Raw genomic sequence first — 22,310 nt, forward strand, 5'->3', positions numbered from 1 at the left:
GATTCTATGAACAAACAACTGTGTGTGTGGGAGGGGGGGCTGCACACATACGTGTGTGTAGAGTACAGTGGTTGACTCTAGGTGTCGTCCTCAATCGTGCACCTCCTTATTTATCTGGAATTTATTTATTTGTTTGTTTATTTATTATATTTGGTTTTTTTTTTTTCTCGAGACAAGGGTTCTCTGTGTAGCCCTGTCTGTCCTGGAACTAGCTCTGAAGTCCAGATCAGCCTCAAATTCAGAGATCAGCCTACATCTGCCTCCCAAGTGCTGGGATTAAAGGAGTGTACCACCACAGCCAGACTATCTTGATTTTTTTTTAGATTACATTTATTTATTTACTTTCTTATTTATGTGGTGGGGTATGTATAGCTTGCATGTGGAAGACAGAGGACAACTTGTAGGAGACAGTCTCTCCTTCCACCATTTGGGGAATTAGGGAATCAAACTCAGGTCTAAGGGCCCTTGAGCCAATACCTTTACCCACTGAACCGCCTTGTTGGCCCTCTGACTTTACTTTTTGAGACAGAGTTCCTCAACGAACCCGGAACCACTAACTCGGCTAGACGGACTGGCCTGTGAGTTCCTGGATCCTCTTGCCTCTGCCACCTCAAATCTAGGATTGTGGTTGCCCACCACTGAGTCTGTCTTTCCACATCATTGCCCGAGGTTTGAAGTCCCTAAGCTTCTGCAGCAAGCAGTTTACGGACTGGGTCACCTCTCTAACCCCATGGTCTCACCACAGACCTTCACCCACTGAGGTGTTTTCACAGCCCTAAACTTTTTGAGATAATACTGGATAAGACAAACACTCTTTAAATTGCAGAGCTTCTCAAAGCCTCCCTTTGTCTGTGTGGTTGGATATCATGATAGCTGTTGTTTGAACCAAGATAGAAAAATGGGCAAAAGGCCAAGACAGAGGGCAGAAACAAAAGAAGGCAAAGGCACAGAAAATGACCGGGCCAGAGGCAAAGAAATTGAAAGATGAGAAAGAGAGCCTGGTAGGAACAGAGAAAGAAAAGAAGAAAGGAGAATTGTTTCACCACGTACAGGTACACAGCCAAGCATGGTCAACCATGGTTCCATCCCTGGGACCTATACGGTGGAAGGAGAGTCGACTCTGCAAGTTGTCCTCCGACTTCCTTTCCCATGAGCAACACGGCACGAATACACACTAAATAATTTTTTAAGGGGGTAAAGGCAAAAAGAGACGGAGAGGAGCGGACAGAATAGAAGAGAGATGTACAGATGGAGACACAGACAGGGATACAGATGGAGAGAGTCAAGATCAGAGTCGGAGTAGGGGCGGAAAGAGGCACATGGGTGAATGGAGAGATCGTGCAGGGGTGGCGCGGGCTGGTAGGACGCAGACAAAGACTGGACGCGCGCCGGCCGGGGTGGCCAGGGCCGGGACAAAGACTTGGCCCGGGGGGCGGGGGCAGCGATGGCGCCGGCCGCCGAGGGCGCGGGCGAACTACAAGTCCCAGCAGCTCCCGCAGCGGCCCTCGGCCGGCCCCTCTCGCTCCCCGGGAGCGCCTGGCGGGGCCGCTGGGCCAAGGGGGCCGCCGGCGGGGCTGGCGGGCGGTGGGGTTTCCTGCAAGCCTGGGGCGGGGAGACGCCGTCTGGCCAGCGCGGTTGCAGCTGGGCCGGGCAGGGGCGAGGGGCATCGGGTGAGTGACCCCGAGAGCGGATCGGGCAGATTGGGGAAGACTCGGCAAAAAGGGGAGGTGGCTGGGAGGAGGCCCCCACACTAAGAGCAGGGTGCGGGGCGCGGCTCTGGGCTACTTATATGCACCCCTCGCCGAGTGCGTGGTGCCAGCTCTCGAGCTAGGTATTCTAGGTGGCAGACGCGGTGGAAGGAGGGGTGGTCCCAAGAAGCTCAGGCCTAGTGCGTTTAAACCGCCATCCTCGGGACCACCCGCAATCCCCCCCACTGTGAGCCTGAGATTGGGGTGGGTGGAGGTGCCCGCTAGCTCCGAGGTTCTGCAGCGCAGGACGCCTCCTTGCTTCAGAAGGTGATGGTGGGTGGGTGGAGGTGCTTTCTTTCTGGAAACCAAGAAAAGCCTGGGGTATTGTTCTTCCGATGTGGGACTTAAGAAAGGCCTTTTACTCCATAGTGTGTATGTGCAGCGGGGAGGTGTAGTATTACCTCAGTGGTCCCAGAAAAAAAAAAATCTCAATTGTTATCTCCCACCATCCAGTCTTGGGAGTTCTTTGAAGCCCATTTTCCCAAGAGGTGATCGGGGTGCACCTGCCTTCTCCTTCGTCTAAGAGATGGGAGTTTCCATCCAAGATGGGAGTTCATGAAACTGCTTCCTTCGAAACAATCTAAAAGTCCCTTGTCTCCCAGAAATCTGGGAGGACTCCCGGGAGTATTGCCCGCTAATCTCCAACAGTGGGGCCTGGGTAGAGAAGTTGATAGGGGAACTCAGCACCCCTCTGTGTATGTCTCCTGGCTGTGAGGCTGGGGCTGGGTAGATTTTCCTAATCCTCAGGAACCCAGCCCAACAAACAAAGAGTTCCCTCAGCCCCAAAGTAGAGCTCTATTACTTTCTCCTAATCTGCCCCCCTAGCCTTTCCCTTAACACAGTCTTCATACCCTAATCATTGAGTCTGGGGCACAGGCATTCCGTTTCCTGGAGACATCCCCCCTCTTCCCTTCTCCTGTGGATCGCTCCCCTCCCCAGCCCCAGTTCTCTCCATCACCCCACAGTGCCCAGCTATTGTTTTCACCAAGGGGTTAAATTCACAATCTTCTAGCCAATTGGAAAATAGATCTATTAACTGCTCTCTCCTCCCTTCTGGCTGTGGAGTTCTTAGTGCCCCCGGCACTCCCTTCCCCAGGAAAGACCCATGTATTTATTCACTGTCCTTAATTTTGAAAACTGTTACTTTGTAGCCCAGGTTGCCCTTGAATTGTGCAGATCTTCCAGCCTTAGCGTCCCAAATGCTGGAATTACAGGTGTGTACTGAGCAGCTAGCTCAGGTCTCCTCTCTCATGTCCTCTAGCTTAGGGAATAGACACCAAAGATCTCTGTCTAGGAGATAATATATCCCACCCAAGCTGGGGGGTCTAGAATTCTTCACTGTGACACAGAAGGGGTACCAGCTATCATTAACTTCTCAGCGTTACCGCCACCCATTCTGCTTCTGCAGGACAAACCACACAAGTTCCCCTCTCTATCAGGAACATCCTGATGTACCACTTTCCAAGGTGGGGCAAGAATTCAGACCATGACCTCATGATGAACAAAGAACCCTGACATCCTTTTCCCCAGATGAAGGGTGTCAAACCTTAGAACTGTCTTCTATAAGACCCAAGCTCCCTTCCTACAAGAGCTCAGGATGGGGCTGGAGATGTCGCTCACCTACCATGCAGAAAACCCTGGGCTTGAATTCCAGTACTACCTAAGCCAAATGTGCTTGTACACAGCCTGCAATTCTGCACTCAGGAGGTTGAGGCAGGAGGATAAGAAATTTAAGGTCATCTTTGGTTACATATGAGTTGAAAGACAACTCAGGCTACACAAGACCTTGCTTAAAAAAAAAAACAAAATCCCAAGATGGCCTCTTATTCCCCTCCAGGTTTAAGCTGAAAACCGAGACTATCAGCATGTCCCACTAGGATCCCTCTTCTCCAAATTCTAGGTAGGACACCAGATAGAGCTCTTCCTTTGGTTAAAGACAAAGAGAGAATCTGTATGTAGTTAGCAGGGACTTTTGTGTGGCATGGCCAGTCACCTCCCTCTTCCCCCGCACCTCCCTCCACCAATCTCCTGTGCTCATACTGCAGATTCCGTGCCAGAAGCCGCAAGCAGTTGCACTTCTAGGATGAGGCGCTCAGTCCTGGTTAGGAATCCGGGCCACAAGAGCCTTAGGCCACTTTATGGAGACCTCCATTCAGACCCAGAAGACCTGGACCCCAGTCCCAAAGATCCAGACCCTATTTCTGAAAGCCCCGAGCCGGAGCCGGAAGACCACAACACTGTCTCAGAAGATGGGGACGCCAGCTTTGAAGATCTGGACCCTGAGGCAGAAGAAGCTCAGCAGTCCATTTTGGGGAAGCCAGACTCGGATTCCCAAGATTTGGATCCCACATCTTCAAGTTTTGACCTTGATCCTGATGTCATTGGCCCGGTGCCGCTGGTTCTGGACCCAAGCAGTGACACCCTCAGCCCGGCTGCTCCAGATGTGGATCCTCTTCCCTCTGGCCTCACTGCCACCCCTGAAATCTTGGCCACAAACCCAGCAGTGCTTCCCGCCCCCGCAAGTCCACCTCGTCCCTTCTCCTGTCCCGATTGTGGGCGAGCCTTCCGTCGCAGCTCTGGGTTGAGCCAGCACCGGCGCACCCACAGTGGAGAGAAGCCTTACCGCTGTCCCGACTGTGGCAAGTCATTCAGCCACGGTGCCACACTGGCCCAGCATCGAGGCATCCACACGGGCGCAAGGCCCTACCAGTGTGCTGCCTGCGGCAAGGCCTTCGGCTGGCGGTCCACACTGCTCAAGCATCGCAGCAGCCACAGCGGGGAGAAGCCACACCACTGCCCGGTGTGTGGCAAGGCCTTTGGTCATGGCTCGTTGCTGGCCCAACACCTGCGCACACATGGTGGCCCTCGTCCCCACAAGTGCCCAGTGTGTGCCAAGGGCTTTGGGCAGGGTTCTGCGCTGCTTAAACACCTGCGCACCCACACTGGCGAGCGTCCTTACCCATGCCCGCAGTGCGGCAAGGCCTTTGGGCAGAGCTCAGCCTTGCTCCAGCATCAGCGCACGCACACAGCTGAGCGTCCCTACCGCTGTCCCCACTGTGGCAAGGCCTTTGGGCAGAGCTCCAACTTGCAGCACCACCTCCGCATCCACACTGGTGAGCGACCTTATGCCTGCCCACACTGCTCCAAGGCCTTTGGGCAGAGCTCGGCGCTCCTGCAACACCTCCACGTGCATTCTGGCGAGCGCCCCTACCGTTGTCAGCTCTGTGGCAAGGCCTTTGGCCAAGCCTCCAGCCTCACCAAGCATAAGCGGGTGCACGAGGGAGCTGCAGCTGCAGCTGCAGCTGCCGCAGCAGCAGCTGCCGCAGCGGCAGCAGCTGGGCTGGGCCTCGGGCCTGGCTTGAGCCCAGTTTCTATGATGAGGCAAGGGCAGATCTCTTTCCTAGGTCCCGATGCTGTTTCTGTGCTGGAATCTGGCCTGGACCTAAGCTCTGGTGCCAGCTCTGCTCGAAGTCCTGACCCTGCTTCTGTGCTGGATTCACTCCGAAATCCCATCCTCCAGACCCACTCAGGATCTGTCTCCAGTCCCGATCTTGTTCTGTCTTCTGACCCTAAGCCAGGCCATGATGCTGACCCTGATGTGGTACCCAGTCCTGACCAAGCATCTGATCCCAGCCCAATCCCTGATCTTGTCCCCAGTCCTGACCCCAACCCCAAGTCCCAAATGGATCCCTGCTCTCCTACTCACGACAGTCCCAGCCCAGCCCTTCCAACTGGAGAGAGTCCCAAGTGGGTAAAGGAGGAAGGGGCACTGCTGGGGCCCGATGGATAAAGGGGCACTGGCATCTGTGGTGGTTTGGGGAAAGTGTCTGTTATATTCATAGTAAAATCCTCCTGCCTCCTGACTCTGTGTGTTGCTTGCCTTTTGTGCTTTCTCCTACTGCAGGTAGGGTGGAGGGTGTGGTCAGAGCCCAGATCTGTGGAGGCACACCCTCTAGGCTTCCTAGCTTCCCATACAAGGCCCCACACAATCTTTCCCACACATCATGCCACTGTTCTCCTGGGTCTGGCCACTGTGATCACTCAACGTCTGTGGGTGTTTTCCAGTCTGGAATCTCAGGCATGCTGATGTTCTAGTGGGCTGACTGTGCAGGCTACTAAAGGATCTGCTGGATCCTTGAGCTAACCTTCTTGCCCTTGAAAAGCCACTGGAGGAGCAGAGCTTGCTCTTCCTTATGTGCTTAACAAACATCTCTTAGCCTGTGTAGTGGTGCAGGCCTGTCACCCCAGCACTCTGGAGGTGGTAGCAGGAGGATTGGGCTATGTAGAGAGACTCTGTCCCAAAAGGCTGGGCTATCACTTGGTGATTGTTGCTTTATTCTATATTAAAATATCTATTTTTATTTGAAGTGTATAAATGTTTTGCCTGTATGTATATCTGTGTACCATGTGCATGGAATGCCCACATGGGCCAGAAGAGGACACTGGATCCCTTGGAACTGGAGTTATAGATGGTTATGAACCATGATCTTGGTGCTGGGAACTGAACCCAGGTCCTCTGTAAAAGCAGTAGTGCTCTTAACCACTGAGCCATCATATATATTCATTTTGATTGGAGGCAAGATAACTTTCAGGAGCTGGTTCTCCTACCATGAAGGTTCTGGGGACTAAACTCATCAGGCTTGGCAACAAAGTGCCTTTACCCGATGAGCCTTCTACCAGCTTTCTTTATTTAAAAGTTTTATTTTCATTTCATGCGTATGAGTGTTTTGCCTGCATACAAAGTGTATCAAGTGCATGCCTGGTGCCCAGAGAGGCCAGAGTGGTGCTGGATGCCTGGACTGTAGCTATGGGCAGTGGTGAACTGCCATGTGACAAGATCTCTTCTCTTGATTTGTTTGTTTATTGAGATAAAAGTCTCATTTTGTACCTCATGCTGGCCTGGAACTTGATGTAGTCCAGGCTTGCCTCAGTTTCCTGGGTGCTGGTATTATAGCTGTAAACCATCATGCCTCAGTAAACATCTAATGCTCATTGAGGTCTCAGCAGGAAGCAAGACCAGCACAGTTTGGACACTTATAATTTAGCACTGTTTCAAAGCTAAGTACAGAGGGTGGAACATTCTAAAGCATAGCAAGATTTCTGATTTAGATGGAGGGATCACTTTTCCTGAGGAAGAGTTTTATGTTTTGTTTTCTTTTGTTTTAGGGGTAGGGTATCACTACACAGACCTTGCTGTGGTTTCAAAAACCATCTTCTACATGACTCAACATGTCTGACTGTGTGTGTGTATGTGTGTGTTGTAATTGTGGGTGTGGATGCGAGTGTGTGTGTGTGTGCGTGTGCGTGTGTGTGTGTATGTGTGTGTGTACACATGAAGGTAAGGGATCCAGGTTGGTGTCTTCCTTAATTACTCTTCATTTTTTAAATTTTTATTATAGATCTATGAGTGTTTTGCTTCCAGGTAAGTGTTCACTGTGACTGGTAACTTTGGAGGTCAGTATATACTGGAAATGGAGTTAGGGATGGTTGTGAGCTGCCATGCTGTGAACTGAACTCTAATCCTCTGCAAGACCCCATGCTCCTAACTGCTATGCCATCTCTCCAGCTCCTTATGTGTTTTATCCCGGAGCTCACAGATTTACTAGACTGCCTGGCACTGGGCCCTGGGCCCCAGGGATCCTCTCATCTCTGCCTCCTCAATGCTGGGATTGCAGGTACCAACCCATGGTTTTTCTATGCTAGGGTCTTGAGTTCAGGTCCCGAATTCATATAAACAAGCACTTGGGCCACTAAACTACCTCAGCAGCCTCCGTGCCTGGCTTTTGAGGGAGCCTTGCTATGTTTACCAATATTATTGACTGCACTGGCCATCACGCCTTGTTTCTGCAGTGCTGGGGACGGATCCCAGTTTGTGCAAGCTGAACAAGCACCCTACCAACTGGGTGACAGCCTCAACACTGGAAAAATGGTCTTGAATTCTCTCATTTAGTCCTTGGACAGCTCTGAGAGGCAGGTAACTGTGTTTTCCCAGTTTACAAAGGAGGAGAAATTTTTGTTTGGGTTTTTGTTTTTTTTTTTTTTTTTTTTTTTTAAGACAGGGTTTCTCTTTGTAGCCCTGGCTGTCCTGGAAATCGCTTTGTAGATCAGGCTGACCTTGAACTCAGATCCACCTGCCAGGATTTAAAGGCATAAACAACCAGGCCCAGCAAGATTTTAATTTATTATTATTAATAATAGAAAGAAATAGATCGCATAGTTAAGGCACTCTGGAAAGTTTTGAAGTGATGGTTAGAAGTGCTTGGATTCAAACTCATATTTAAACTACTTGTCTTACACAGAACCTGTCTTTATTACGGAAGACCGCAAATGTCCTGAGGCCATAAAGAGGTGGAGTCTACATTTGAGCTGGAAGTGTTCAGGTCTTTGCAAAGCCATGGGAAACCTCTAGGAGGTTCTAGTAGAGACAAATTCTATGGAGGTCCTTCAGGCTGCTCGTAGGCGGGAGGTTGGCAGTAAAAGGCAGGACTGAGGCTGCTGCAGTAGTGCAGAAAGGCCGATGTGTTTGGGCTGGTAGAAAATGGTTTTATTTGGCTTAGAAAGTACAGTTTGCTTGTAACCTGGATGGGAGACCAGAAAGGTTTCTGGGAGTTGAGGAGAGGGTACTTTCGGCTTAGGATGTAGGGTCATCACCGGACACCATGAAGGGTAACAGCGCAAGCTGTAGACACAGAAGTCACGAGGCTGACACGGAGCCAGATCGGAACCAGTCCCTGCCACACACTAGAAATCAGCATGTTTCCCAGACCTTTCTGTTAGCCTTGCTAGTCGGTGCTAGGACCGCGCAACTGCCGTTAGCCCGCATGTCGCCACCGGGGAGGCGCATGCGCACTGCGGGAATGGAGGGGCGGAGGGGAGGCACTGCCCTAGCCTCCTAGGCTGGGTCAGAATTCGTCACGTGTTCAGCGCTGGCGTCCCGCTCACGTGACCGCGGCTCCTGTCAGCTGACGCGAGAGGGTTTGAAGCGACGCCGGGAGGGAGCGAGGCCGCAGTGACCGCGGCGCGCGCTCGGACCCGCCCGCGCCCGGCGCTCACCGTGCGGCCATGGCCACCTCGGCGGGCCGGCGCGGCTCAGGTGAGCGCGGGCGGCGGGAGGGCGCGTCCGGCTCCTTGATCTCCGAAGGCGAGCGCCCAGCCCTCCGCTCCTCAAGTCCAGTGCGGGAGAAGTGGGCATTCGGTTTCTGGAACCTGGGCGGCGGGTGGGCACCAGCATCTCCGGCCTCAGGCGGAGAGCTTCCACAGATCCTAGAATCTGGGTGTCGGGTGGGTATCAACATACCTGACCTTGGGCGGCGAGCGGCGAGCTTAACGTTCTGAAGTTCTCTGAGGTCTTCTCTGCATTCCTATGGGAGAGAGATTGACAGATGCCTCCTAGAACCTGGGCAGCGTGTGCGCATCAACATCCCCGACCTTGGGCGGTGAGCGTCCAGCTTCCCGTTAAAGTCCAGTGCGGACTTTCTCTGCTGCTCCGTTGGGAAGGGAAGGGAAGGGAAGGGCAGAAGGCTCATAGAACCTGGGCGATGAGCTCCCAGTTTCCAGCTCTGAAGTTCCCCAGATTCCTCATGGAAACCTGGGTGGCCGGTGGGTACCAACATTTCTAACTTAGGTGGAGAGCGTGCATAGTGCCCAGAACCTAGGTTGTAGAAGGATACCAGCATCGCTTGGCCTCAAGCAGTGAGCTTCCACCGTTCCTAGAACTGGGTGGTGGGTGACCACCGTCTTTCCCAACCGCTGACACTAAGCTCTCAGTTTTCCCCCTAAAGTCTGGTGTAGACTTTTTAGCTGCCCTATGGAGGAGACATGGGCAGATGGTTCCTAGAACCGGTGGATGGGCACCAGCCTTTCAAAACTCTGGCAGAGAGCTTTTTTTTGTTCATCCTGAAGGCCAGCCTTATGAGAGAGAGGCAGATAGTACTGAGAACCTGACTGTGGATGGGCATAAACTTCTTCAACTTCAAAGGGCAGGACGCCTGATAACCCCAGCCTCCACCTCCCTTGTGCTGGGATTATAGGCATGGGTCACTATGGATGGCTTTATTATTGTTATTCTGGAACATTTCTTTCCAGGTAGTATGTGACCTATGAGAGTGTTACCTTTAGCACCTAGTCTCTGCTCAGTTTGTGAACACAGGCAGCAGCCAGCCTCTCCTATTAGGACAGTAGTTGAAACGCCAAGGATTTTGTTAGTGATGGTTTTGTTTTGTTTGGGATCAGTGTTTTATTCTGTAGGCAAGACTTCAACCTGCTTTGCTTTTGTTTTTGGCTGTTTTGAGACGGTCTTTCTGTTAGCCCTGGCACTCCTGGAACTCTGAGATCTGCCGTCCTCTGCCTCCACAGTGCTGGAATTACATGTGTGCACCATCACACCAGACTTGAGTATGTGATCCTCTTTCCTCAGCCTCTGATCACTGGGATTACAGGCCTAGACAAGTAGTCTTCCTCTGCCTCTTCTCTCTCTGGATTGAACCTAGGGACATACTTACTAAGCAAACACACTACCACTGAGCTATGTCCCCAGCTGAAAAGTACCAGTTGCTCAGTTCACTGGAACTCAGTAACTTTCACATGAGACCCAAGGCTTCGCTTTTGGCAGCCAATGTTCAAATGCTCAGCTTCCCTAAACGCAGGCAGGAAGAGAGCTAGAGGGATGGCCTCCATGAATCTAGGGGACTAATTCAATTACAACACATGCGGTCTTGCCTTCCTAAACTGAGATTGTATGTTCCCAGCTTCCAGGCCTGCCATGGGGAAATCTGGGGTAAAATCTCATGTTGATCCTCACTGTGTTCTGACTTCAGAAACTCCTGTGGGAGTCCTGGCCAGTAGTGTCTGGGATAGGTTAGCTGTGATCTTAGCTAGGGAGTAACAGCCTGCCTCTGGCTTTCCCCTACTAGCTTGTAAACAAGCTCACCTGGATTAAATAGGGAGGGGCCAGGTCCAGACCTGAAGAACCACAGGTAGTGACATGGGCCAGCTTCATCCTGGCAGGCTTAGTGCTGGAAGAATGGCTTACAGATAGAACGCTTGTGTTGCCTGTTCAAGATGTTCCATCTCCAGCAGCACAAATGAATCTATTTTCACCAGGCCTGGTTGTGTGTGCCTTTAATCCCAGCACTTAGGCCCAAGAGACAAAGGCAGGTGGATCCTTGTGAGTTCAAGCCAGCCAGTGACACCCTGTCTTAAAGGGGAGGAATCTACATAGCTTTGTCAGATAGAGGGTGAAAGCCAGGAGCAGAGGCATGCCTGCAATCCCAGCATCCAGCATTTGGGCAGTGGAGGCAGGAGAATCAGGAGTTTAAGGCCATCTTCAATTCTAATGAGTTTGAAGCCACCTGGGACTACATCTGTTGGTTGTTGTTGTTGTTGTTTGTTTTGTTCCAGAGAGAGAGAGAGAGAGAGAGAGGGGAGGGGGGAGAGAGAGAGAGAGAGAGAGAGAGAGAGAGAGAGAGAATGAGAAAGACCAACTGAGACCTGAAAGGTCTTCCAGTGGAGGTGACTAGGCTGTTAGAGACAAGTCTAGGCTACCAGGAACCAGGACTGGTGGGGACTCCAACAGTTGCTGCCACCTGGGAACTTTGTTTTTGTGCTCGTAGTTGACTCTCCCACACTGGCCTACAACTCATAGCTCTCCTGCCTCCAACTCTCAAGTGTTTGCCTGGCAGGTGTGAGTCCCATGCTGTGCCCTAGCTGTGCACCTAGTTATGCACTGAAGAACGGGTTCTTCCCTGCTGGATCTAGCAGGATTCTCAAAGCAGTTTCAGGATCTCAGCCTTAGGGGGAGATGGCTTTAATTTCCAGTTTCTGGAAGAGTTGGGGGAGGCGAACCGAGGCTGGAATTTGGCTCTTGGCTATGTGGTCCCCTGAAGGATGATAAGTGAGTTGGTTGCACAGGGCAACCTGTCTCTTCCACCATGTGGGTTCCAGGGATTGAACTCAGGTTGTCAGGCTTGGCAGCAAGCATCTTTACCTACATAATGAGTCACCTACTTTACCTACTTAATAAGCCAGCCCCAGTTTTGAGGTTCTTCTGGGTCAGGTTCTAACCCAAGCTGGCCTGTGTTTCGATATGTAGTTCAGGGAAAACCTTGAACTTTCACCTCTGCTGGGTTTACAGACATGAATCATTATGCCAGCCTTTAGGCCCAGACCTGTGACCTGGGATGGGCTGGTTTCTAATGGGTTCAAAGGTTTTTCTTGTGGGATTTGTCCTGAGAACTCTGGAATGTGGGCTCTGCTATGTGCTAATTACCTGTAGACTAGAGGTGGGATAAGTATAGGGGCCTTGCCAAACTCTTCAAGAAGCCAGTCCAGGCCAAGCTGATCCTTCTTCCCCCGAGCCCACAAGAAGACTGGTGGATTTTTCTGGCTAGCCTCAATCCAGGCTCTGAGATAAAAGCTTTATAAGTATTGAGTGCTCCATTTATGGAGGATTGTGGCTACTTCTTTTGGAAGATGAGGCTGAGGCTCAGGGAGGAGAATAAATTTAGACCGCCAAGCTTGGTAACAAACATGTTTACTCTCTGAGCTATCTTACTGCTTATGCCCCCATGCCTTTCTCTTTGAGACAGAACCCCAGGCTGGCCCCAGACTTGTGGCTACCTTGAACTCCTGATCCTCCCACCTTTACTTCCCAAGTGCTAGGATTATAGGCCTGTGCCGTGCCAGGTTCCGTTTTCTTTCACTGTGTGGCCCAGTGCTAGCCTAGAACTTGTAATCCTCCTGCCTCAACTTTCCAGTGTTCAGATTACATTTGTGCCTTCTCCCCTTCCTACCTCCATCCTCCCCACTTGCCTTTCCTTTTTCACCAGGGTCTCATGTAGCTCAAGCTGGCTTCAGACTTACTGGATAGCCAAAGATGTACTTGATCTCCTGATCCTCCTGCTTCTAGCTCCCGAGAGCTGGGAGTTCAGGTGCGCACCACCATGCTCACTTTCTCTTACGCTGGGATCAGACTCAGAGCTTTGCGCTTCCTAGACAAACACTCTGACAGTTGAGCTACATCCCAGCCCTGGTTTTTCTTTTTTTTTTTAAATAAAATACTTCTTTTTACATTTACTTATTGTGTATGTGTGCACGTGTGCATGAGTTTGTGGGTTCTCTCCTTCCACCATGTGGGTTCAGAAGATCAAAGTCAGGTTGTCAGGCTCGGTGGTAAACCCCTTACCTACTGAGCTGTTTTACAGGATCTCACTCTAGCTTTTCTTCTACATTCACCCTTGCCTGTAGGATTGGTGGGACTTGCTGGGGAAGGAAGCAAAGGGTGTTGTCCATCCCTGATCTTCTACTACCTTTTCCCATTCTTTTAGAAACCGAGAGACTGCTGACCCCCAATCCTGGGTATGGGACCCAGGTGGGGACTTCACCAGTCCCAACAACACCCCCAGAAGAGGAAGACCTCCGCCGCCGCCTCAAGTACTTCTTTATGAGTCCCTGTGACAAGTTCCGAGCCAAAGGCCGTAAGCCCTGCAAGCTGATGCTGCAGGTGGTCAAGATCTTGGTGGTCACTGTGCAGGTGAGACCAGTCAGGCAAGGCTTCTGCCAAATGTCACCAAAACCACCACAGCCACTGTTCTCATCTCAGAGGGGCCCCTTGCTGCCTCATAACGACGATGACAGTGGTTACCAGTTAGGAAGGAGTCTGAGGTTTGTGCTCAGAAACTCCTTACAGCCTCCCAGAAGCAGTGGCCATAGTCTTCGCTGCATTGTATACCTAAATGCCCTTGAGGCTCACACAGGTTAAGAGTCATGACTGAGCACTGGGTAGACGGACAGCATTTAAATCCAGTTAATCTGATGCTGTCCTGATCTCCTCTCATCTAAAGTAGACCTACAGTACTTATCCTGGAGGCTTGGGTTTAGCACACCACCTGTCAGTCAGTAAACATATTGACCATACTCCACTGCTGTGAGGTTTACCAGTATCCATCTTGTGCTGTGTACTGGGGATGCTTTTATGGGCGTAGCATGGAACTTAAGGAGTGAGAAGTGAAGAGCGCCATGTTACAAAGGCAAAGAAGAAGTACAAGGAGCTGGTGGTTTTTATATGCTGACACAAGCTAAAGTCATCGGACAGGAGGGAACCTCAGTTGAGAAAATGCTTCCATAAGATCTGGTGGTAAACAAGCTGTTGGGTATTTTCCTAATTCATGATCGATGAGAAATGGGGCTACCCCTGGACTGGTGGTCCTGGGTTCTATAAGAAAGCAGGCTGAGCAAGCCATATAGAGCAAGCTAGTAAGCAGCACCCCTCCATGGCCTCTGCATCGGCTCCTGCCTACAGGTGCCTACCCTGTCTGAGTTCCTGTCCTGACTTCTTTCAGTGATGAACTGAGATATGGAAGTATAAGCCAAATAAACCCTTTCCTCCCCAAGTTGCTTTTGGTCATGCTGTTTCATCACAGTAGTAACCCCAAGACAGCTGGGGATATAGCTCAGCTGGTAGAGCACTTGCCTGGCATGCATGAAGCCCTAGGTTTCATCCCTGGTACTGGATAAACCAGGTGTGGTGGTGTACATCTATAATCCCAGCACTTGGGAGGTAGAACCGGGAAGGTCAGGGTCAAGGTTATCTTTGACTGAATAGCAAATTACAGGTCCCCCCCTGCAGTGCCAGTAGGGCCTTGTCTCACCCCAGGGAACATCTCTTGGATTCTCTTTTTCTTCCTCTACCTGTGCCTTGCTGAGTTGTCCTATCAGGGCCAACCTCTGGCTCCTTCTTGGCAGCTCATTCTCTTTGGACTCAGCAATCAGCTGGTGGTGACATTCCGGGAAGAGAACACCATTGCCTTCCGACATCTCTTCCTGCTGGGCTACTCTGATGGCGCTGATGACACCTTTGCTGCCTACACACGGGAACAGCTCTACCAAGCCATCTTCTATGCTGTGGACCAGGTAGAGGGTGTGAGAGGGTTGAGGGAGTACTGTGCAGCACAAGTGGGGCTGACAGGCCCGCTTCTCTCTATTCACAGTACCTGATCCTGCCTGACATATCCCTGGGCCGGTATGCCTACGTCCGTGGTGGGGGTGGTCCTTGGGCCAATGGCTCTGCTCTGGCTCTCTGCCAGCGGTACTACCACCGTGGCCATGTGGACCCAGCCAATGATACCTTTGACATTGACCCAAGGGTAGTCACTGGTGAGTAGCCAGGGCAGGGCCTAATTTGGGGGAATTTAGGTTTCCAGGATTAAAATCCTGACCTAGGGACTACAGATATGTCTCAGCACTAGAGAGCCTGCTTAGAATCCCCCAGTGAGAGGCTAAAGGTGAGGCTCTGGAAGAAAGAGAAATAGAGAAAAAGAAAAAAGTATGTAAAATCCTGCCCTTGTGAGCTGTCTGTGTGATCAGATTGTATAAACATGAACATTTGACGTGTGCAGCATGCTGACTGGAATGCACGCCGCAGGAAGAGCCAGGCATTGTTTGGAATGCCATCCACTCACTGAGCTTTCGGAGAGCCTGTGGGACGCTGTGGTCTCTGTAGAGCATTAGGCAGATCATAACCCTGGTTTGGGTGGAGGCAGCAAAAGGTCAAGTGTGAAGGGAGGGCTGAAGGTATAGCTCTGATGAACTCTGGCCTAGCACGCAAATTCTAGGCTTGATCCCTAGTGCTGGAAAAAAGCAATAAAGCATAAAGTGGGTGTTGAAACAGTGAAGAAGGACTGACAGAACTGTGGGAGACTGACCTGGGCCTCCCCAGTGCCCTGAGTCCTTTCCGTGACTACCTGTCTTCAGACTGTATCCAGGTGGATCCTCCTGACAGACCCCCCGACATCCCCAGTGAGGACTTGGAGCTCTTGGATAGCAGCACCAGTTACAAGAACCTCACACTGAAATTCCACAAGTATTACCATTTTCTCTTAAGGGGATTAATTCTTTGAGGGGCTCAAGGGCACAGCTGAGGATGGGGTGGGTGGAGGTGGCAAGAGTCCAGACATCTGGATCTGAAGCCACTTTCATGGAGTTAGTCAGGGGCTGGAGCCACTACAGCTGTTTCCTCTGCTAGCTGCAGAGTCAGCTCAGGATAGGAGCGACTGACATTGGGCCCCTGACCCTCACCTAAGCCTCTCCCGACAGGCTGATCAACGTCACCATCCACTTCCAGCTGAAAACGATTAACCTGCAGAGCCTCATCAACAATGAGATCCCAGACTGCTACACCTTCAGTGTCCTGGTGAGCAAATGGGTGACTCCCAAGCACCCTCTGCCTGTTAGGGGGCATCCGAGAGCTTTCACCAAGATGGTATGAGAGTGATGGGGTAGAGGCTAGGACCTGGGCCATCTGTCATGGGGGTTGGGAGCTGGGGCTTGGGGCTGTTTAGGTTTACTCTGCCCTTACCCCTTCAGATCACGTTTGACAATAAAGCACACAGTGGACGAATCCCTATCCGCCTGGAGACCCAGACCCACATCCAGGAGTGTAAACATCCCAGTGTCTCCAGACATGGTAAAACCCTCCTACCCTCAGACACCCCCCAATGCCCCCCAAAACAGTCATAACTCCAAGGTGTTTCCTGGGCCTCCTATAGTACTATCCAGTGTCCTTAACTTCCACGCCCTGTTTATGAGCACCATCGTCAGTCATGCACCATGGCCTGCCTGGGAGGGTCCTGGACCCAGTCAAGTTCATCACAAGTAGACAGGCCTGTAATCCCAACTCTTTAGGAGGTTGATGTAGGATGATCACAAATTCAAAATCTGCCTGGCCTACTGGACTTCAGAATGAACTCAAAGACAGCTGGGCAATTTAGAGACCTTAAAACAAAAAGTAAAAAGATGACTGGGGGTGTAACCCAGTGGTACAATTGTTACCTAGCATGTTCAAGGCCTTAGGTTTAGTCACTAGTACTGCAAATAAATACATAAGTAAATAAATATTTTTGTATACTCTCAGCACAAGGGTTAGGAGTACAAGGTCACCCTGATTACATAGTGAATCTCAGATTACCCTGGACTATGCAAGACCCTGTCTCAAAATAAAACAAAATGGACTGGAGATGTAGCTCAGTAGCAGAGTAATTCCTAGCAGATATGAGGTAATATCTTCAATTCTCAGTGCTTTGAAATTTTTTAAAAAAAAAATTAGCTTTCCTGTAATCCTAATACTCTTGAGGCTGAATTCAAGACCAACCTTGGTTACATAGTAAGTTTGAGATCAGCTTGGGATATATGAGATCCTGTCTTTGAGACAAACAACCAAACAAAACAGGGTGGGGATGTATTTTAGTGGTAGAATGCTTGGCTTAACACTGCAAAAGAATTATGCTCCATATCAGTGTTCATCAGGGATTTTGACACTTTTCATGCTAGGAAATCCCTAAATCTACTGATGGCCCTAAACCAGCCATACACACACACACACACACTCTCTCTCTCCTCTAGGACTCCTTCCTTGGCCCAACCCCTAGCCCCAACCTCTTATGGCCCCATGTGAATTTTGATGGGACACACCCTCCTTCCTGTAGGAGACAACAGCTTCCGGCTTCTATTTGATGTGGTGGTCATCCTCACCTGCTCCCTGTCTTTCTTGCTGTGTGCCCGCTCACTGCTACGTGGCTTCCTACTGCAGAACGTGAGGCCCTGGTGTCACGAGCGCTGGTGCCCACTTTGCCCAGCCCTGGGGCCATGGTGGGGGTGATGGCCTAGTAGTTTCTAGATAGACCCTCACCTGGGCTCCTCCCATAGGAGTTTGTTGCATTCATGTGGCGGCGACGGGGTCGGGAAATTAGTCTGTGGGAACGGCTCGAGTTCGTCAATGGCTGGTACATCCTATTGGTTACCAGTGACGTGCTTACCATCTCGGGCACTGTCATGAAGATTGGCATTGAGGCAAAGGTACGAGTCCTTCCAGTGCCCTGCTCTCGGGGCCCTGTGTCTCTGTCTTCATGTCTTTGCCTGTTTGGGGACCATCTCCCCTCCCCCCGTAGAGTATGCCTATGAGTTGATCCCTCACTCCTGCCCACAGAACCTAGCTAGCTATGATGTCTGCAGCATCCTCTTGGGTACCTCCACGCTGCTCGTCTGGGTTGGTGTCATCCGCTACCTGACTTTTTTCCACAAGTACAACGTAAGTCTCCTGCCCTTAGCTGGCCCTGGGTATCATCTGCCCCAAGTTCGCAAACAAACCCAAGCACACAAAGCAGTCACTAATTCTTGTCAGTCGGTGACCCATCACAAGCCCCTTTCTTCTTCCTTTATTTATTTATTTTTATTTATTTTCAAGTTTTTGAGACAGGGTTTCTCTGTGTAGCCCTGGCTGTCCTGGAACTTGCTCTGGCCTCAAACTCACAGAGATCCGCCTGCCTCTGCCTCTTGAGTGCTGGGATTAAAGACATGCACCACCACATCTTTATTTTTTAGTTTTAGTTTTAGGTTTTGGTTTTTTTGAGACGTGGTTTCTCTGTGTAGTCCTGACCTTGTTGGCCTTGAACTCAGAGATTTTCCTGCTTCTGCCTCCCTGAGTGCTGGGATTAAAAGCGTGCACCACTACCATCAGCTTTGTATTTTGTTTTTTTTTTTTCTTTTTTAAGGCAAGGTCTTGTGTGGCCCAGGCTGGCCTTACTACACACTTGAAGATAACCTTGAGTTCCTGCTGGAATGACAGCTGTATGCCATCATGCTTGGCTTTAGGTAGCGCCAGGGATCACACTCAAGGCCCTGTGCGTACTAGGCACCCTACAACCGAACTCCATTACCAAACCACAAATCTCTTTCTTATACCCACCTACCACAGACACACGCGTCTTTGTACCCGGGCAGGACCACGGGAGCCTGTCCCTACCTGCCCATCCAGCTGAGTCCAGCTGTGGTATGTCCTAGGCTCCTCCCAGGTGGGTCCTGCCCTATCTAAACTCAGCAGCTCCTCTGGTCACATTGGTGAGGTCCTCCCTGCCATTTGAGAGCTAGTTGGGCTGTGGCCATTGTCTTCACTGTGGTTCCGTTTCCTCTCTGCAGATCCTGATTGCCACGCTGCGTGTGGCACTGCCCAGTGTCATGCGTTTCTGCTGCTGTGTGGCTGTCATCTACCTGGGCTATTGCTTCTGTGGCTGGATTGTCCTGGGACCCTACCATGTGAAGGTATGGGCTACCGGGGGCTGTATTTGTGAACTGCCAAAGGGCCCCAGGCTCCCACCCCTCTCCCAGCCTCTGGTCTCTTAGTTGTTGATCTGATGACCCAAAAGACCCACCTTGACCTCTGTTACCATACCTACAGACTTGTAGGGTTTTGTTTTATCATCTGTGTAAGTAAATTGTATATGTGTGTGAGTGCATGTGTACATGTACTGTGTATGCACATGTATATGGAAGTCAGAGGTCAGCCTTTGCTGTCATTTCTAAAACAATTTTCACCCATATAGTTTTGTTTTAAGACAGGGTCTCACAGTGTAGCCCTGACTATCCTGGAACTCACTATATAAACAGGCTAGCCTCAAACTCACAGACATACATTCTTCTGCCTCCAGAATGCTGGGAGTGTCGTCATGTCCAGCCATATCTTGGTTTTTTCTTTTGAAACAGGGTCTAATTGGTCTGCAACCCATGATCAGGATCAATTATCTGGCCTCTGAGCCCCAAGGGATCCCCCTGTCTTCACCTCTCCAGTTCTGGGATTGCAGGCACACTTCCACACTCAATTCTTTATGTAGATGCTGGGGCTCAAACGTGGGATCTCATGCTTTACCAGCTGAGCCACCTCCTCTGTGCCTTGTAGCAGTTTTATATTCTGTCCCCTCTGACCCGCAGTGATCCTGACATTGACCCTGTGACCTGCTCATTCTTGTGGTCACTAATGGCTGTCTTGACTTGGGTTACTCCACCTATCAGCCCCTCTGACAGTCCTTGGGCCCGTGACCTTTAACTCCCCGACTTCGCCATTGATATGATGACCCTCAGATGGGCCCAGCTGCCAGTCATTCTGCCGCTGACCCTGGTGAGCCTGGCAGCCCCCAGCCATATCTGTCCTCTCGCCCCACCTCGCTGTCCACAGTTCCGCTCGCTGTCGATGGTGTCCGAGTGTCTGTTTTCGCTCATCAACGGGGACGACATGTTTGTGACATTCGCGGCCATGCAGGCCCAGCAGGGTCGCAGTAGCCTGGTGTGGCTCTTCTCCCAGCTCTACCTCTACTCCTTCATCAGCCTCTTCATCTACATGGTGCTGAGTCTCTTCATTGCGCTAATCACGGGCGCCTATGACACCATCAAGGTCAGCCGTCTGTACCCTCCTCCCTTCCTCGAAATCCTTTTCCTTCTCCCCTCCCTCTGAATTAGTTCCAAGGGCTGCCTGACTTCACAGAGTTGACCTGGGGTCACAGTAGGTCAAGCAGGAAAGACAGTCCAAGGAGAGAGCACGCTGGAACTGGATTTGTGGGTAGTTGGGATTGTGAGGGGGGGTCATCCTGAAAGAGAAGCCTAGGGCATATCACAGCTGCATTCAGCTGGATGGGCGAGAAAGGACAGATTTCTGTAGTCCTGCTGGGGGACAAAAACGTGTATTTTATTTACTCTTTCCTCTGTGTGTGTGTGCACACACCCTTACACACACATCTCATCACATGTGTGGAGGTCAGAGGACAACCTGCCGGAATTGGGTCTCTCCTGTCACCACACGAGTCATAGACCTGAGCTCGAGGCCTGCTGGGCCAACTGGCCTCCTCCTCGTGATCTTTTTTAAACATTTACTTATTTGGGGGGTGGGAGAGGGTTGTGCACAGCATAGTGTTGTTTGTAGAAGTCAGTTCTCTCCTTCCACCATGTGGAATCACCAGGATTGGCGTCAAACGCTTTTATTTACCCTCTGAACCATCTTACAGGCCTGATAAGTTCTGCCCTTGGAGGATAGCCTTGAACTTCTGTCCTCCTGCTCCCCCCACCTGAGTGCTGGGCTTATAGATGCTTACCACCACATCAAGTGTATGTGGTGCCGGGAATGGCACCCAGGGCTTCCCAAACGCTACGCGATCACTCTCCAACTGAGCCACGTTTCCAGCTTAGAAGTTTTCCCAGCCCTACCCTAATACCAATTGTATCAGGGTCCTTTTGTAACTTTGCATGCTTCTTTTATACCTCTTGGTAGTGACTATCAGTCCATGTACCATTCATATTTCCCATTAGCACTAGATGGACGGTGACCACTTGATGCCCAGTGTACTCCACACTCCTTGGGACATGTTTGCTGAGTGTGAATCCTGCCTCCCTGGTACCCCACTGTCCTCTCACTCAGCCTCCCACAGATTTCAGGAAAACAACTTTTTCTTAGCACCCAAGAAGACAGAGGAGCTAAACACACACACATACAAATGAAGCAAATATACATAAGTATCTAAAAGCCTTTGTGGCAGGTCTCTGCTTCTTATTTTCCCCTCTACTCCTAAGAATTCTGGATTGGAGAGATGGAATCCCAAGGGAGAGCATACGTGTAGACTGGAAGATTCAAGACTTGGTAGCCAGAAAGGGCTTGGAGAAATAGTGGTGGCCCCAGGAAGTCATGAATAGAAGGTTTTCCTGGGACCCTGCCTCCTTTTATGTCATTGATAGCAGATGTGTATACTCGTTCCCACATGGATGATCTGTAGCCATCCCACAAGTATTTTATTGTCACCCAGGCCCCAAGCAGCCATCTTGAGTCTTGCTGGAGCACACTCGTGTAGCACCTTTGGATGTAGGAGTTCAGGCCTTACATTCATAGCTGTGAGTTACCTTGTTTCAGCTCCGAAGATAGATTGCTAAAATACTCGGTCTAGGCTCCTAGCCTACAGCAGAGGGCACTAAACCAATAAAATTGAGACCTGTGGCCACATCCAGGGATGGGAAAAGTTTCTACAGTGAAGCAAGCTACAAGGCAAAGGTCCAGAAGTGAGACCAAGGTGGTCCCATCAGAGAAACAGTGGGGCACCCAGCTGACTGCACCTTAAGAGTTTTAGAGGTCAGGACCAACTTTCATGCTCTGTTTTGGGGCATCATCTCTCCCCAGCACCCGGGAGGTACTGGCACAGAGAAGAGTGAGCTCCAGGCTTACATCGAACAGTGCCAAGATAGTCCCACATCTGGCAAGTTCCGTCGCGGAAGTGGCTCGGCTTGCAGCCTGCTCTGCTGCTGTGGAAGGTTGGAGCCCCAGGTGTGGGTTGTGGGTTGATAGAGCCTAGGGGAAGGCGTGTGTGCCAGAGAGATCCAAAGCTCCTTCTTTCCACTTCTCTTTTCCAGGGACTCCCCGGAGGACCATTCGCTGCTGGTGAACTGATTCCAGGATCATCGCCATAGACTTTATCCCCTGTACTGCTGGAACCCCAGCTTATTTATTTTTCGAATTTGCTTTTAAAGATCTGCTTTTGACAGGCCTTGTGGACTTGTCGAATCGGACACTGGGAAAGGGAGGGCATGAAGGGTTGCTGTTAAATAAAAGGGAACATAAACGTGATGATCTAATTTGTAGAGGGGGTGGGAGGGTAGCCCTTTCACCACAAGTCAGCTCCTTTAAGAGGCCGCGCCACACTCGGCTTGGCTGGCGTAGTGCGACCTTCCAAGCATGGCGGGAGGCGGAGCTGGGGCGTG

The 22,310-nt window shown here is 50.9% G+C and overlaps 2 protein-coding genes across 5 annotated transcripts; both read left to right on the forward strand.

Annotated features, from left to right (window-relative positions):
* Nucleotides 1–1,028: 1,028 nt before the first annotated feature.
* Znf358 (zinc finger protein 358) lies at nt 1,029–5,611 on the forward strand. 2 transcript variants are annotated; one of them, XM_038345612.1, is made up of 2 exons: nt 1,029–1,052; nt 3,794–5,611. In XM_038345612.1, exon 2 carries the CDS (start codon nt 3,832–3,834, stop codon nt 5,536–5,538), a length of 1,707 nt encoding a protein of 568 aa, XP_038201540.1. In that variant the 5' UTR covers nt 1,029–1,052; nt 3,794–3,831; the 3' UTR covers nt 5,539–5,611. The 2 variants fall into 2 exon arrangements, with proteins under 2 accessions (XP_038201540.1, XP_038201539.1); XM_038345611.1 differs by lacking the exon at nt 1,029–1,052 and adding an exon at nt 1,523–1,670.
* Nucleotides 5,612–7,585: 1,974 nt separating this feature from the next.
* Mcoln1 (mucolipin TRP cation channel 1) lies at nt 7,586–22,171 on the forward strand. Of its 3 annotated transcripts, none has more exons than XM_038346323.1 (15): nt 7,586–7,722; nt 13,073–13,278; nt 14,490–14,657; nt 14,735–14,900; nt 15,498–15,606; nt 15,840–15,936; nt 16,110–16,209; nt 17,228–17,334; nt 17,448–17,597; nt 17,728–17,829; nt 18,496–18,570; nt 18,717–18,839; nt 19,750–19,965; nt 21,733–21,863; nt 21,963–22,171. In XM_038346323.1, the coding sequence occupies exons 2-15, from the start codon at nt 13,189–13,191 to the stop codon at nt 21,997–21,999; spliced, it is 1,671 nt and encodes a 556-aa protein (XP_038202251.1). In that variant the 5' UTR covers nt 7,586–7,722; nt 13,073–13,188; the 3' UTR covers nt 22,000–22,171. The 3 variants fall into 3 exon arrangements, with proteins under 3 accessions (XP_038202251.1, XP_038202248.1, XP_038202250.1); XM_038346320.1 differs by lacking the exon at nt 7,586–7,722 and adding an exon at nt 8,701–8,841; XM_038346322.1 differs by lacking the exons at nt 7,586–7,722; nt 18,496–18,570 and adding an exon at nt 8,701–8,841.
* The last annotated feature ends 139 nt before the right edge of the window (nt 22,172–22,310 follow it).

Source organism: Arvicola amphibius, chromosome 10, assembly GCF_903992535.2.
Source record: "Arvicola amphibius chromosome 10, mArvAmp1.2, whole genome shotgun sequence".
NCBI classification, from domain to species: Eukaryota; Metazoa; Chordata; class Mammalia; order Rodentia; family Cricetidae; genus Arvicola; species Arvicola amphibius.

Excerpts from the sequence above, each read along its gene's own strand:
- Mcoln1 (XM_038346320.1), top strand. The coding sequence starts at position 8,811 with ATGGCCACCTCGGCGGGCCGGCGCGGCTCAG. Across the intron at positions 14,901-15,497 it reads TGACCCAAGGGTAGTCACTG|ACTGTATCCAGGTGGATCCT; the intron begins GTGAGTAGCCAG and ends ACCTGTCTTCAG. Across the intron at positions 18,571-18,716 it reads TCCAGCTGAGTCCAGCTGTG|ATCCTGATTGCCACGCTGCG; the intron begins GTATGTCCTAGG and ends TCCTCTCTGCAG.
- Znf358 (XM_038345612.1), top strand. The coding sequence starts at position 3,832 with ATGAGGCGCTCAGTCCTGGTTAGGAATCCGGGCCACAAGAGCCTTAGG.